Source organism: Salvelinus alpinus, chromosome 14 (assembly GCF_045679555.1).
Source record: "Salvelinus alpinus chromosome 14, SLU_Salpinus.1, whole genome shotgun sequence".
In the NCBI taxonomy this organism is placed as follows: Eukaryota; Metazoa; Chordata; class Actinopteri; order Salmoniformes; family Salmonidae; genus Salvelinus; species Salvelinus alpinus.
The window spans coordinates 21,880,891-21,895,411 of record NC_092099.1 but is presented as its reverse complement, the minus strand read 5'-3'; the positions used below and the strand labels follow the sequence as shown (position 1 = coordinate 21,895,411).

At 40.6% G+C, this 14,521-nt stretch overlaps 2 protein-coding genes across 7 annotated transcripts in view; one reads left to right on the top strand and one right to left on the bottom strand.

Annotated features, from left to right (window-relative positions):
• LOC139539166 (PTB domain-containing engulfment adapter protein 1) overlaps positions 1-14,521 on the top strand; it is a 172,450-nt gene that overhangs the window by 136,355 nt on the left and 21,574 nt on the right. The window lies entirely within an intron of this gene.
• Positions 1,136-8,580, bottom strand: LOC139539196 (collagen alpha-2(V) chain-like). Its single transcript, XM_071342096.1, has 6 exons — positions 8,520-8,580; positions 5,145-5,369; positions 4,906-4,925; positions 4,739-4,804; positions 4,332-4,385; positions 1,136-1,288 (listed from the first exon to the last, which is right to left on the bottom strand). The coding sequence occupies exons 1-6, from the start codon at positions 8,578-8,580 to the stop codon at positions 1,151-1,153; spliced, it is 564 nt and encodes a 187-aa protein (XP_071198197.1). The 3' UTR covers positions 1,136-1,150.

The window sequence follows — 14,521 nt, the reverse complement described above, 5'->3', positions numbered from 1 at the left end:
ACACTCAGCATCTCAATGGGACAGCTAACAGTCAGGGGGGCTGTCCTGTCCCCATACAATGTTTCTCAATAGGTGATAATCAATCTGCTAATGTTTTATGGTTAGGTTCGTTCATGCCCCCCCCGATCCCATTATCACCTCCCCCCACCCCACTCCTCTACTTCACGCCTGGTATCAACTGCTGCCTCATTAGTCAGGTGAAGCTTCCTGCCATCCAGGATCTTTATACCAGGTGTTGTCAGAGGAAGGCCTTAAAAATTGTCAAAAACTCCAGCCACCCTAGTCATAGACTGTTCTCTCTGCTAACGCATGGCAAGTGGTACCGGAGCGCCAAGTCTTGGTCCAAAAGGCTTCTTAACAGCTTCTACCCCAAAGCCATTAGATATCTGAACAGCTAATGAAATGGCTACCCAGACTATTTGTATCCCCCCTCTCCACCCCCGCTACACTGCTGCTACTCTCTGTTTATTATCTATGCATAGTCTCTACCTACATGTACATATTACCTCAATTACCTTGACTAACCTGTGCCCCCGCACATTGACTCTGTACCGGTATCCTCTGTATATAGCCTCGCTACTGTTATTTTAATGCTGCTCTTTAATTATTAGTTTTTTTTAGTTTTTTTTTACTTAACACTTATTTTTCTTAAAACTGCATTGTTGGTTAAGGGCTTGTAAGTAAGCATTTTCTCTGTTGTATTCTGCACATGTGACAAATAAACATTTGATTTGATGCAGTCAGTCTCTCCTCAACTCTTAGCCAATAGAGACTGGCATGTATTGTATTTATATTAGCCCTCTGATTACAATGAAGAGCAAGACGTGACTCTGTTCTGGGTCAAACAAGGACATTTCTAAGTGACCCCAAACTTTTGAACGGTAGTGTATATTTAAGCAATAAGGCACGAGGGGGTGTGGTATATGGCCAATTTACCACGGCTAAGGGCTGTTCTTATGCATAACACAACGTGGAGTGCCTGGATACACCCCTTAGTAGTGGTATTTTGGCCATATACCACAAACCCCAGTGCCTTATTGCTATTATAAACTGGTTACCGTAATTGAGCAGTAAAAATAAATGTTTTGTCATACCCGTGTAATACCACAGCTGTCAGCCAATCAGCATTCAGGGCCACCCAGTTTATAATTCACATTATACATTGTTTATGAGGGGTGGATATTGTGGTACTTACCCCTGGTGGACCCTGGTTTCCTGCAGGTCCGGGTTCTCCTGGATTTCCAGGCACACCAGGCTCTCCGTCATATCCTGCTGCTCCACGTAGCCCCTTCAATTAGATAATGTCATGTTAATATAAACAGAACGAAGCAAAGCATTACAGGTTCATACGGTGTCATTCATTATGTGCCAAATCATAACTTGATGTGAGACCTACATTTCTGCTCAAATCATGTATTGATATCAGTGAGACTTGAGTTACGGATCTCCATTTAGGTTTAGTAATATATGTGTAGACATTCATATTGCCTTCTGGTTCTAAAGCATGTTTTCTAGTTGATATGCAATGACAGTGGATGATGAAAAGGGCCACAAATGAGAGAGAAAATGATTACAGCGTATGCTTGACAAAACCGATAAATTGAATCAAGGGTGTTAAACATAATATGAGAGGCAGACCAGCAACATATGTCATAAATCATAAAGACTAATGTTGTTTTGCTAAATAAGATTCTGCTTAATGTATGCCCTCAATATGATCAGCATTCCAATGAGGGCAGCATATACATTCATCATTTATGTTTTTGTTGTGTACTGAATTTAAACAAAATACATACGTTTGCGGAATGGGTCTATCGGAATGTTTTCTAATGCTAATGTATTGTCCAGTTTTGTTTGCGCAATCTCTTGATCATCAAGACATAATTCATCAAAGAGACAAATCTCCAGAAAGTGCACAGCACATCAATTTGAACTATCTTCAAGTCATGTAGTCGCCATTATCTTTGAAGACATTGTATTATATTTAAGCATGACAAGGAAAGCCATTAATAAATTAATCCATCTAATTCTATTATAGTTATCACATAAAGTAGTTGCTTCTCTGAAATATTCTAATTCAATAGTGACTAAGTAGTAAGTTTATTATCATGTCTCAGCTTGATTAGCCTCAAGAAAAAAATTAAGGCTATGCTATACTTTAAAAAAAGGCTTGAGGGGGTGTGGTATATGGCCAACATACCACGGCTAAGGCCTGTTCTTAGGCACAACGCAAAGCGGAGTGCCTGGATAGAGGCCTTAGCCTATGGTATATTGGCCATATACCACAAACCCCTGAGATGTCTTATTGCTATTATAAACTGGTTACTAATGTAATTAGAGCAGTAAAAATAAATGTTTTGTCATACCAGTGGTATACAGGCTGATATATCACGGATATGAGGTCATGAGCGCTCTGGAGCAGGTTTCATCAAGGATTTCTCTGAACTTTGCTCCATTCATCTTTCCCTCGATCCTGACTAGTCTTCCAGTCCCTGTCGCTGAAAAAACATCCCCACAGAATGATGCTGCCACCACCATGCTTCACGGTAGCGATGTTGCTAGGTTTCCTCCAGACGTGACGCTTGGCATTCAGGCCAAATAGTTCAATCTTGGTTTCATCATTTAGGTGCCTTTTGGCAAACTCCAAGCGGGCTGTCTTGTGCCTATTACTGAGGAGTGGCTTCTGTCTGGCCACTCTACCATAAAGGCCTGTTGGTGGAGTGCTGCAGAGATGGTTGTCCTTCTGGAAGGTTCTCCCATCTCCACAGAGAAACTCTGGAGCTCTGTAAGAGTGACCATCGGGTTCTTGGTCACCTCACTGACCAAGGCCCTTCTCCCCCGACTGCTCAGTTTGGCCAGGCATCCAGCTCTAGGAAGAGTCTTGGTCGTTCCAAACTTCTTCCATTTAAGAATGATGGAGGCCACTGTGTTCTTGGGGACCTTCAATGCTACAGAAATGTTTTGGTACCCTTCCCTAGATCTGTGCCTCGACACAATCCTGTCTCGGAGCTCGACAGACAATTCCTTCGACCTTATCTCAGCTCACTGGTCACCATAGCAACACCCACCCATAGCACACGCTCCAGCAGATATATTTCACTGGTCATCCCCAAAGCCAACACCTCCTTTGGCCGCCTTTCCTTCCAGTTCTCTGCTGCCAATGACTGGAACGAATTGCAAAAATCACTGAAGTTGGAGACTTATATCTCCCTCACTAACTTTAATCATCAGCTGTCAGAGCAGCTTACCGATCGCTACAGCTGTACACAGCCCATCTGTAAATAGCCCATCCAACCAACTACCTACCTCATCCCATATTTGTTTTTGTTTTTCTGCTATTTTGCACACCAGTATTTCTACTTGCACATCCTCATCTGCACATCTATCACTCCAGTGTCAATTGCTTAATTGTAATTACTTCGCCACTATTGCCTATTTATTCCCTTACCTCCTTCTCTTCTTTTGCACACACCGTATACAGATTTTTCTATTGTGTTATTGTGTTTGTTTATCCCATGTGTAACTCTGTGTTGTTGTTTTTGTCACACTGCTTTGCTTTATCTTGGCCAGGTTGCAGTTGTAAATGAGAACTTGTTCTCAGCTGGCCTACCTGGTTAAATAAAGGTGAAAAAAAAAATAATACATTTAAAAAATGGCTTGGTTTTTGCTCTGACCTGCACTGTCAACTGTGGGACCTTATATGTGTCTTTCCAAATCATGTCCAATCAATTGAAATGATCACAGGTGGACTCCAATCAAGTAAATGCGTGTCAAGGATGATCAATGGAAACAGGATGCATCTGAGCTCAATTTCGAGTCTCAAAGCAAAGGGACTGAATACGTATGTAAGTAAGGTATTTGTGTTTTTTATTTATTTATACATTTGCTAAATGTTCTAAAAACCTGTTTTCGCTTTGCCATTATGCAGTATTTTGTGAAGATTGATATGAAAAAAAGTTATTTAATCCATTTTAGAATAAGGATGTGGAAAAAGTCAAGGGTTCTGCATACTTTCTGAATGCACTTTACCTCAAACGTCTTTCCCAAATCAATCAACATTTTTATATAACAGTCACCGTGTTGACTGCACAGGTGGGTCCACATGGATCATACTACTTCTGAGGTGCTGTCACATAAAAGGGATGGGTAATCACACTATTGCTTTAGTCCCAGGACAAGGAATGATAAAGGATTTGAGATTTGGCAAAGATCCAGTTTGAATCAAAACGCTTTTTTTTGTCAATGTGCCAATGGAAATAATTATGCAGTACAGAACTCAAGCTTTGCTAAAGCATAATGGATTTGCTCTGTGAGTCATGTTTGGAACGTACAGGTCTTCCTTTCTGTCCTCGGTCCCCTCTGAATCCTGGCGATCCGGGAGGCCCCTGTTTTAGGACAAACAGATGAAAAATTCACAATAGCGTAGACACAATAATGTTCCTCCATAAAGCCCATGATAATATCATTACTATGGAAACAGAGTAAAGTCATTCCGGATGCTCTGTCAAGTACAGTTGTACTACACAGGAATGCTTTCAGGTCAAGTTAACGGTAACTGTTCTCTTCTGCCATCTAGTGTCGACTCAAAGAGTTTTACAAAATCAACACCACAGCTGAGAAACAGCTGGTTAAAGCTATATGCACCAATAAAGCTGTATGTTGTTGAATCGCAACAAAGTTCCATATCATAAACTCAATTTATAATAGACTTTGAAAACAAAGTGAACTATAAGCTTACCATAGGCCCAGGACGACCTCTGATCCCAGTCACCTGTGGTACTTCACCAGGTTCTCCTTTCTGACCCTACAAACGAAGAGCAAGAAGACAGACATTGCTCCACCGTTTAAATTCAAGTAGTCATACGATATTATAAAGATGTATCACAATGATATACTAAAGCTTACCCTGTAGACTCTACCACCATCTGAAAATGACAGAACATAACAGACATAAAGAATCATGTCACAAAAGCATCTAGTCTACGGAGTGGAGTTAATTCCTATTTTCTTCATAGCAAAGCACTGAGTTCACACGTAGTTACATTAGTAGTTACACATTCATGAACAGTTCACACTGGGTTCTCTCATGTTTTTCATGACTTGGGGTCACAACAAATTTTAGGTCACGCTTTCTAACCACTCACCGGGTCTGCCGTTGCCACTGGTGTCTGAGCCGCCCTCGCTCTGGCAGATGGGACAGCACTCGCCCTCGGGGATGGTCACCTTCTCACAGTTGGACAGCTCATCGCACTGGATCTCATCGCACAGGACGGAGCCGCTGTCGCACACGCAGATCCGACATGGCTCTGGTTTCCAAATGTCTCGGTTGGTGTACACCTGGCCGTCGACCGTGCAGCCCGCGTCATCTCCTGTGGAAGGCGGGACCGACAGGACAGGTCAGACAAAGGTCAGAGTTCAGCCATGGAAAGTCAAACTTAATGCCCCCCTTCCTAAAAATATTTTCTGAATGCCAGGATATAAAATGAAACAAAATAATGGCAATAGGAAAAAGAAAACTCATGCTCTACAGAAATATTTTAAGTGGACGACAAAAAATATTAAATACTTAGGATGCTTAATAACAAACAACAAATATATAAAGATAACTTTATCCCATTTCTCAACAACATGAAAGCAGATCTAATTGAATGGAACATACCAAGAGTGTGCAAGGCTGTCATCAAGGCAAAGGGTGGCTATTTGAAGAATCTCAAATCTCAAATATATTCTGATTTGTTTAACACATATGTGTTATTTCATCGTTTTAATGTCTTCACTCTCATTCTACAATGTAGAAAATAGTCAAAATAAAGAAAAACCCTTGAATGAGTAGTGTAGATGTTCTAAAACGTTTGAACGGTAGTGTATATGGAGACTTTAGTGACAAAAATAAGAGGTTACATATATGCAATTAAAAAAAAAAATGTTTCCTGATCTTTCTTAAATCTCTTAGATATAGGATAGACACATAAGAACAAACTTCCTTTTGGGTCTATCTGTTGTTTCATGTACTTCATCTGTTAATTGATGCATTTATATGGTCTAATAACAGTAAGGTCAAATAAATGTTTTCATCAAATCATTTTTGTATATTTTTTTTGATACGTCAAGAGGTCTTAAAATTCAAAATCAAATAGCAAAATTATCCTTGGTATGACCGTCTTAAAACAATTCCATATAGCTTAGTAGTATTTTGGACTGACCAATGTAGATATTTTCAAATAAATGCAACTTGAGTTTCATATCACAACAGTTTTATTTGAAATCTTTTGGACATCAGAGCAATCTTAAGGGGATCCTATTTTATTCAGAAAATGATATTCATATGATAGTTAAGATATAAAAAACCTTGCAGAGAGCATATCCAACTGACAATCTCTTTGAAAAAATATAAACTTTTGGCACTAATACTAAAAATAACTGATATTGCACAAGATGGAGGGAATGTTGGAATATACTGTATCTAACAAAATTACAGCGAAAATGTAAGCTTAATCCAGTATAAACTAATGTATAGAACTGAAGAGACAAAATGCACAAATTCTACAGTACAACGGCAGAGTCATGTCTGAAGTGACAATAATGCATCCATTATTTGTCCGCGGTCAAACGACCACCCCTCATCACTGTCAAACTCTCCCTAAAACATTTCTTCTAATCGACCTGGCCTGGGTATCCTGGAAGGATATTGACCTCATCCTGTCAGTTGAGGATGCCTGGTATAAATAAGCATGCCCCTTTCAAAAAATGTAGAACTAAGAACAGATATAGCCCGTGGTTCACTCCAGACCTGACTACCCTCGACCAGCACAAAAACATCCTGTGGCGTATTGAACTAGCATCGAATAGTACCCGCGATATGCAACTTTTCAGGGAAGTCAGGAACCAATACACACAGTCAGTTAGGAAAGAAAAGGCTAGCTTTTCAAACAGAAATTTGCATCCTGTAGCTCTAACTCCAAAAATTTCTGGGACACTAAAGTCCATGGAGAATAAGAGCACCTCCTCCCAGCTGCCCACTGCACTGAGGCTAGGTAACACTGTCACCACCGATAAATCCACGATAATCGAGAATTTCAAAAAGTATTTCTCTACAGCTGGCCATGATTTCCTCCTGGCTACCCCAACCCCGGCCAACAGCTCCTCACCCCCCACAGCTACTTGCCCAAGACTCCACAGCTTCTCCTTCACCCAAATCCAGATAGCAGATGTTCTGAAAGAGCTGCAAAACATGGACCCGTACAAATCAGCTGGGCTAGACAATCTGGACCCTCTATTTCTAAAATGATCAGCCGCCATTGTTGCAACCCCTATTACTAGTCTGTTCAACCTCTCTTTCATATCGTCCGAGATTCCTAAAGATTGGAAAGCTGCCGCGGTCATCCCCCTCTTCAAAGGGGGTGACACTCTAGACCCAAACTGTTACAGACCTATATCCATCCTGCCCTGCCTTTCTAAAGTCTTCGAAAGCCAAGTTAACAAACAGATCACTGACCATTTCGAATCCCACTGTATCTTCTCCGCTGTGCAATCCGGTATCCGAGCTGGTCACGGGTGCACCTCAGCCGCGCTCAAGGTATTAAATTATATCATAACCACCATCGATAAAAGACAGTACTGTGCAGCCGTCTTCATCGACCTGGCCAAGGCTTTCGACTCTGTCAATCACCACATTCTTATCGGCAGACTCAACAGCCTTGGCTTCTCAAATGACTGCCTCGCCTGGTTCACCAACTACTTCTCAGATAGAGTTCAGTGTGTCAAATCGGAGGGTCTGTTGTCCGGACCTCTGGCAGTCTCTATGGGGGTACCACAGGATTCAATTCTCGGGCCGACTCTTTTCATTGTATATATCAATGATGTCGCTCTTGCTGCGGGTGATTCCTTGATCCACCTCTACGCAGACAACACCATTCTGTATACATCTGGCCCTTCGTTGGACACTGTGTTAACAAACCTCCAAAAGAGCTTCAATGCCATACAACACTCCTTCCGTGCCCTCTAACTGCTCTTAAATGCTAGTAAAACTAAATGCATGCTCTTCAACCGATCGCTGCCTGCACCTGCTCGCCCGTCCAGCATCACTACTCTGGACGGCTCCGACTTAGAAGACGTGGACAACTACAAATACCTGGGTGTCTGGCTAGGCTGTAAACTCTCCTTCCAGACTCACATTAAGCATCTCCAATCCAAAATTAAATCTAGAATCGGCTTCCTATATCGCAACAAAGCATCCGTCACTCATGCTGCCAAACATACCCTCGTAAAACTGACTATCCTACCGATCCTCGACTTTGGCGATGCCATTTACAAAATATCCTCCAACACTCTACTCAGCAAGCTGGATGCAGTCTATCACAGTGCCATCCGTTTTGTCACCAAAGCCCCATATACCACCTACCACTGCAACCTGTATGCTCTCGCCGGTTGGCCCTCACTACATATTCGTCGCCAGACCCACTGGCTCCAGGTCATCTATAAGTCTTTGCTAGGTAAAGCTCCGCCTTATCTCAGCTCACTGGTCACCATAACAACACCCACCCGTAGCACGCGCTCCAGCAGGTCTATCTCACTGGTCATCCCCCAAGTCAACAGCCACTTTGGCTGCCTTTCCTTCCAGTTCTCTGCTGCCAATGACTGGAACGAATTGCAAAAATCGCTGAAATTGGAGACTTATATCTCCCTCACTAACTTTAATCATCAGCTATCTGAGCAGCTTACCGATCGCTGCAGCTGTACATAGCCCATTTGTAAATAGCCCACCCAACTACCTACCTCATCCCCATATTGTTTTTATTTACTTTTTTGCTCTTTTGCACACCAGTATTTCTACTTGCACATCATCATCTGCACATCTATCTCTTCAGTGTTAATTTGCTAAATTGTAATTACCTTGCTACTATTGCCTATTTATTGCCTTACCTCCTTACTCCATTTGCACACACTGTATACCAATTTTTCTATTGTGTTATTGACTGTACTTTTGTTTATCCTATGTGTAACTCTGTGTTGTTTTTTTTCGCACTGATTTGCTTTATCTTGGCCAGGTCGCAGTTGTAAATGAGAACTTGTTCTCAACTGGTTAAATAAAGGTGAAATAAAGAATCCATGCCTTCTGGGAATGCTATAATATCCAAAAGTTATGGGTAGAGTTAGAATAGTTGGCTGTCAGAAGTATTACAATGTAAATGTAATTTTTATCCACCTGTCTGCATAATTTCAAGATATGGCATATGAGGGAGCAGTGAGAAACCTCATGGGATGGACTATACTTTTCCCATCAATCATCTTGAAAAAATGCATACTTAAAAATTGGAAATCAACCAATCCTCTATCGTTAACACAATGGAAAGGTCAAATCCTTTATAATCTAAATGTAGAAAGTGGGTGGGCGACAGAGAGAAACAAAACAGTGCAGTTTGAGGCCATCTGGCGGAGAGTGATGGGAGGGTGAGTATGGGGGTCTGGGTAGGTGTGATGTCGTTGATGTTTGTGTGTGTCTGTGTGTTGTCATTTGTATTTGTATGTTTTGTATTTTTAAAGAAATATAAATAAAAAATATTATCTAAAAATGTCAAAGTGAGTAACTCAAAGGAACTTTGATGGTAAAGAGCATATTAGGGAGATCTGCTTTCTGTGTAAAAATGTATGAGAACAGGGACAGGAAGAAATTGAACGCTCAAAATTACACCACTGCTCTTGAAATTCACTTTAAAGATTATGTGGTGTCATTTTTCATTTTTACAATATGTTATAGCTAAATGCTACAAATCATGGCACAGAGGATGGCACAGAGAGATGGCACAGAGGATACCCAGTTCTGGGTTACTATTTTAAGATAGGCTAGATGTTAAATGTTGAAAAAGAGAAAGTAACATGAAGACACTAGAGCAAAGCCCTGGTTAACTCTTCTGTGTTTAAAGTGTCCAATTGGGTTTGTGTTAATTTTGTTGTCAGTGATACTGGATGATAGCAAAGAAATCAGAAGGTTTAGCGATGTCAAGGTCTAGGGAGGAAACCTGTAATCTATAAAGCTAATAGGAAGTGAGCTATGAGAACATGTCTGAAGTATAACATTTAACCTTTCTAGCCCCGGCGTAGCTAGCGGAACTCCTCCCACATTCCACTGAAAAGGCAGAGCGCGAAATTCTAAAAATATTTTTTAGAAATATTTAACTTTCACACATTAACAAGTCCAATACAGCAAATGAAAGATACACATCTTGTGAATCCAGTCAACATGTCCGATTTTTAAAATGTTTTACAGCGAAAACACCACATATATTTATGTTAGCTCACCACCAAATACAAAAAAAGTACAGACATTTTTCACAGCACAGGTAGCATGCACGAAACCAACCAAACTAACCAAGAACCAACCAAACTAACCAAGAAACAACTTCATCAGATGACAGTCCTATAACATGTTACACAATAAATCTATGTTTTGTTCGAAAAATTTGCATATTTGAGGTATAAATCAGTTTTACATTGCTGCTACCATCACAGCTACCGTCAGAAATAGCACCGAAGCAGCCAGAGTAATTATAGAGACCAACGTGAAATACCTAAATACTCATCATAAAACATTTCTGAAAAATACATGGTGTACAGCAAATTAAAGACAAACATCTTGTGAATCCAGCCAATATTTCCGATTTTTTAAGTGTTTTACAGGGAAAACACAATATAGCATTATATTAGCTTACTACAATAGCCTACCACACAACCGCATTCATTCATCAAGGCACGTTAGCGATAGCAATAGGCACGTTAGCGTTAGCGAATAAACCAGCAAAAGATATACATTTTCACTAACCTTCATAAACCTTCCTCAGATGACAGTCCTATAACATCAGGTTATACATACACTTATGTTTTGTTCGAAAATGTGCATATTTAGAGCTGAAATCAGTGGTTATCCATTATGCTAACGTAGCATCTTTTTCCCAGAATGTGCGGATATTTCTATTAGACTCTCACCTATTCTGACCAAATAGCTATTCATAAACATTACAAAAAAATACATGTTGTATAGGAAATGATAGATACACTAGTTCTTAATGCAATCGCAGTGTTAGAATTCTAAAAATATCTTCATTAGAACATAAGGCTTACGTTATAGCGAGAGAGTGGCCAAAACCTGGGCGCAAAACTACTAGTACACAGTTCGACAGATATATGAAATAGCATCACAAAATGGGTCCTACTTTTGGTGATCTTCCATCAGAATGTTGTACAAGGGGTCCTTTGTCCAGAACAGTCGTTGTTTGGATTTAGAACATCGTTTTTCCCTCTTGAATTAGCAAGCACACTGGCCAAGTGGCGCGAAGCTCTCCATCGTCAACAAACACAGACAACGCAACACGCCTAACGTCCCGAAAAAATTTCAATAATCTAATAAAACTATATTGAAAAAACATACTTTACGATGATATTGTGACATGTATCAAATAAAATCAAAGCCGGAGATAGTAGTCGCCTATAACGACAGCTTTTCAGAAGGCAATTCCAGGTCCATCTTCGCGCTTTCCAGAAAACAGGAAATGGATGACTCGTCGTGCCAAGAGGATTTATTCCACCTCGGACCAAGATAAACACTTAATTTCTTCTCTCACTTCCTCTTGACATCTAGGGGAAGGTGTAGAAAAATATCCAAACATAACGATGGTCATTATGGCCAAACAGTTCTATTTTTGTAACGTCAGCCCAGAGGACATTTCCTCAAAAAGTATGATCTTTGTCCCCATGTGCAGTTGCAAACCGTAGTCTGGCTCTTTTATGGCGGTTTTGGAGAAGTGGCTCTTCCTTGCTGAGCGGCCTTTCAGGTTATGTCGATATAGGACTTGTTTTACTGTGGATATAGATACTTTTTGCCTGTTTCCTCCAGCATCTTCACTAGGTCCTTTGCTGTTGTTCTGGGATTGATTTGCACTTTTCGCACCAAAGTACGTTCATCTCTGGCAGACAGAACACATCTCCTTCCTGAGCGGTATGACGGCTGCGTGGTCCCATGGTGTTTATACTTGCATACTATTGTTTGTACATATGAACGTGGTACCTTCAGGCATTTGGAAATTGCTTCCAAGGATGAACCAGACTTGTGGAGGTCTACAATTTTTTTTTCTGAGGTCTTGGCTGATTTCTTTTGATTTTCCCATGATGTCTAGCAAAGAGGCACTGAGTTTGAAGGTAGGCCTTGAAATACATCCACAGGTACACCTCCAATTGACTCAAATGATCTCAATTAGCCTATCAGAAGCTTATAAAGCCATGACATAATTTCCTGGAATTTTCCAAGCTGTTTAAAGGCACAGTCAACTTAGTGTATGTAAACTTCTGACACACTGGAATAGTGATACAGTGAATTATAAGTGAAATAATCTGTCTGTAAACAATTGTTGGAAAATGTACTTGTGTCATGCACAAAATAGATGTCCTAACCGACTTGCCAAAACTATAGTTTGTTAAAATAAATTTGTGGAGTGGTTGAAAAGCTTGAGTTCTGTACTGCATAATTATTTCCATTGGCACATTGACAAAAAAAAGCATTTTGATTCAAACTGGATCTTTGCCAAATCTCAAATCCTTTATCATTCCTTGTCCTGGGACTAAAGCAGTAGTGTGATTACCCATCCCTTTTATGTGACAGCCCCTCCGAAGTAGTATGATCTATGTGGACCCACCTGTCCAGTCAACACAGTGACTGTTACATAAAAATGTTGATTGATTTGGGAAAGACGTTTGAGGTAAAGTGCATTCGGAAAGTACTCAGACCCCTTGACTTTCTCCACATTTTGTTACGTTACAGCCTTATTCTGACAATACCCTATAATGACAAAGCAAACTTTTTTGCAAATGTATTAAAAATAAAAAACTGAAGTATCACACTTAAATAACTATTCAGACCCTTTACTCAGTACTTTGTTGAAGCACCATTGGCAGCAATTACAATCTCAAGTCTTCCTGCGTATGACGCTACAAGCTTGGGACACATATATTTGGGGAGTTTCTCACATTCTTCTATGCAGATCCTCTCCAGTTCTGTCAGGTTGGATGGGGAGCTTTGCTGCACAGCTATTTTCAGGTCTCTCTAGCAATGTTCGATCTGGTTCAATTTTGGGCTCTAGCTGGTCCACTCAAGGACATTCAGAGCCACTCCTGCTTTGTCTTGGCGAAGGTGAACCTTTGACCTAGTCTGAGGTTCTGAGCGCTCTGGAACAGGTTTTCATCAAGGATCTATCTGTACTTTGCTCTGTTCATCTTTCTCTCAACCCTGACTAGTCTCCCAGTCCCTGCCGCTGAAAAACATCCCCACAGCATGATGCTACCACCACCATGCTTCACCGTAGGTATGGGGCCATGTTTCCTCCAGACGTGACGCTTGGCAATCATCAGATCAGAGAATCTTGTTTCTCATGGTCTGAGTCCTTTAGGTTCCTTATTGAAAACTTTGTGCCTTTTACTGAGGAGTGGCTTCTGTCTGGCCACTGTACCATAAAGGCGTGATTGGTGGACTGCTGCAGAGATGGCTGTCCTTCTGGAAGGTTCTCCCATCTCCACAGAAGAACTCTGAAGATCTGTCAGAGTGATCATCTGGTTCTTGGTCACTTCCCTGACCAAGGCCCTTCTCCCCCGATTGCTCAGTTTGGCCAGGCGGCCAGCTCTAGGAAGTCTTGTTCGTTCCAAACTTCTTTCATTTAAGAATGATGGAGGCCACTGTGTTCTTGGGGGCCTTCAATGCTGCATAACTTTTTTTGGTACCCTTCCCAGATCTGTGCCTTGACACAAGCCTGTCTCGGAGCTCTACGGACAATTCCTTCAACCTCATGGCTTGGTTTTTGCTCTGACATGCACTGTCAACTGTGAGTCCTTATATAGACAGCTGTGTGCCTTTCCAAATCATGTCATATCACTTGAATTTACCACAGATGGACTCCAATCAAGTTGTCGAAACATCTCAAGGATGATCAATGGAAACAGGATACACCTGAGCTCAATTTAGTCTCATAGCAAAGGGTCTGAATACTTATGTAAATAAGGTATTTCTGTTTTTATTTTTAATACATTTGCAAAAATGTCCAAAAAACTGTTTTTGCTTTTTCATTATGTGGTATTGTGTGTAGATTGATGAGGAAAAAATATAATTTAATCATTTACCTACTCCAAAAGCAGCAGAGAGTAGGCTATATCAAGAAAAGTTCCCATACGTTTTAACACAATTTATCCACAGTTACAACCAAATACTTATTCATTATGATTAATCTTTTTATCTACTTAATTATTTATTGAACTTCAATTCTACCAGGTAAGTAAGTTGACTGAGAAGAACACATTCTCATTTACAGCTAAACCTGATGAAGAGATGCAGGGGGAAGGAGAGTGGTTGTACTGTACTGTAAGCTGCATTAGCATGTCTAGGTAATCATGATAATTGACCAAAAAAACAAGCTAATTTATCAAAGAGCTAAGTAGTGTAAGCTCATGGAGTAGAAGTGACATGCAGATCCTTTACCTGTTA

Excerpts from the sequence above, each read along its gene's own strand:
- LOC139539196 (XM_071342096.1), bottom strand. The coding sequence starts at position 8,580 with ATGACCAGTGAGATAGACCTGCTGGAGCGCGTGCTACGGGTGGGTGTT. Across the intron at positions 4,386-4,738 it reads GAGGTCGTCCTGGGCCTATG|GGGCCTCCCGGATCGCCAGG; the intron begins GTAAGCTTATAG and ends GTCCTAAAACAG. Across the intron at positions 1,289-4,331 it reads GAGGACAGAAAGGAAGACCT|GGGCTACGTGGAGCAGCAGG; the intron begins GTACGTTCCAAA and ends ATCTAATTGAAG.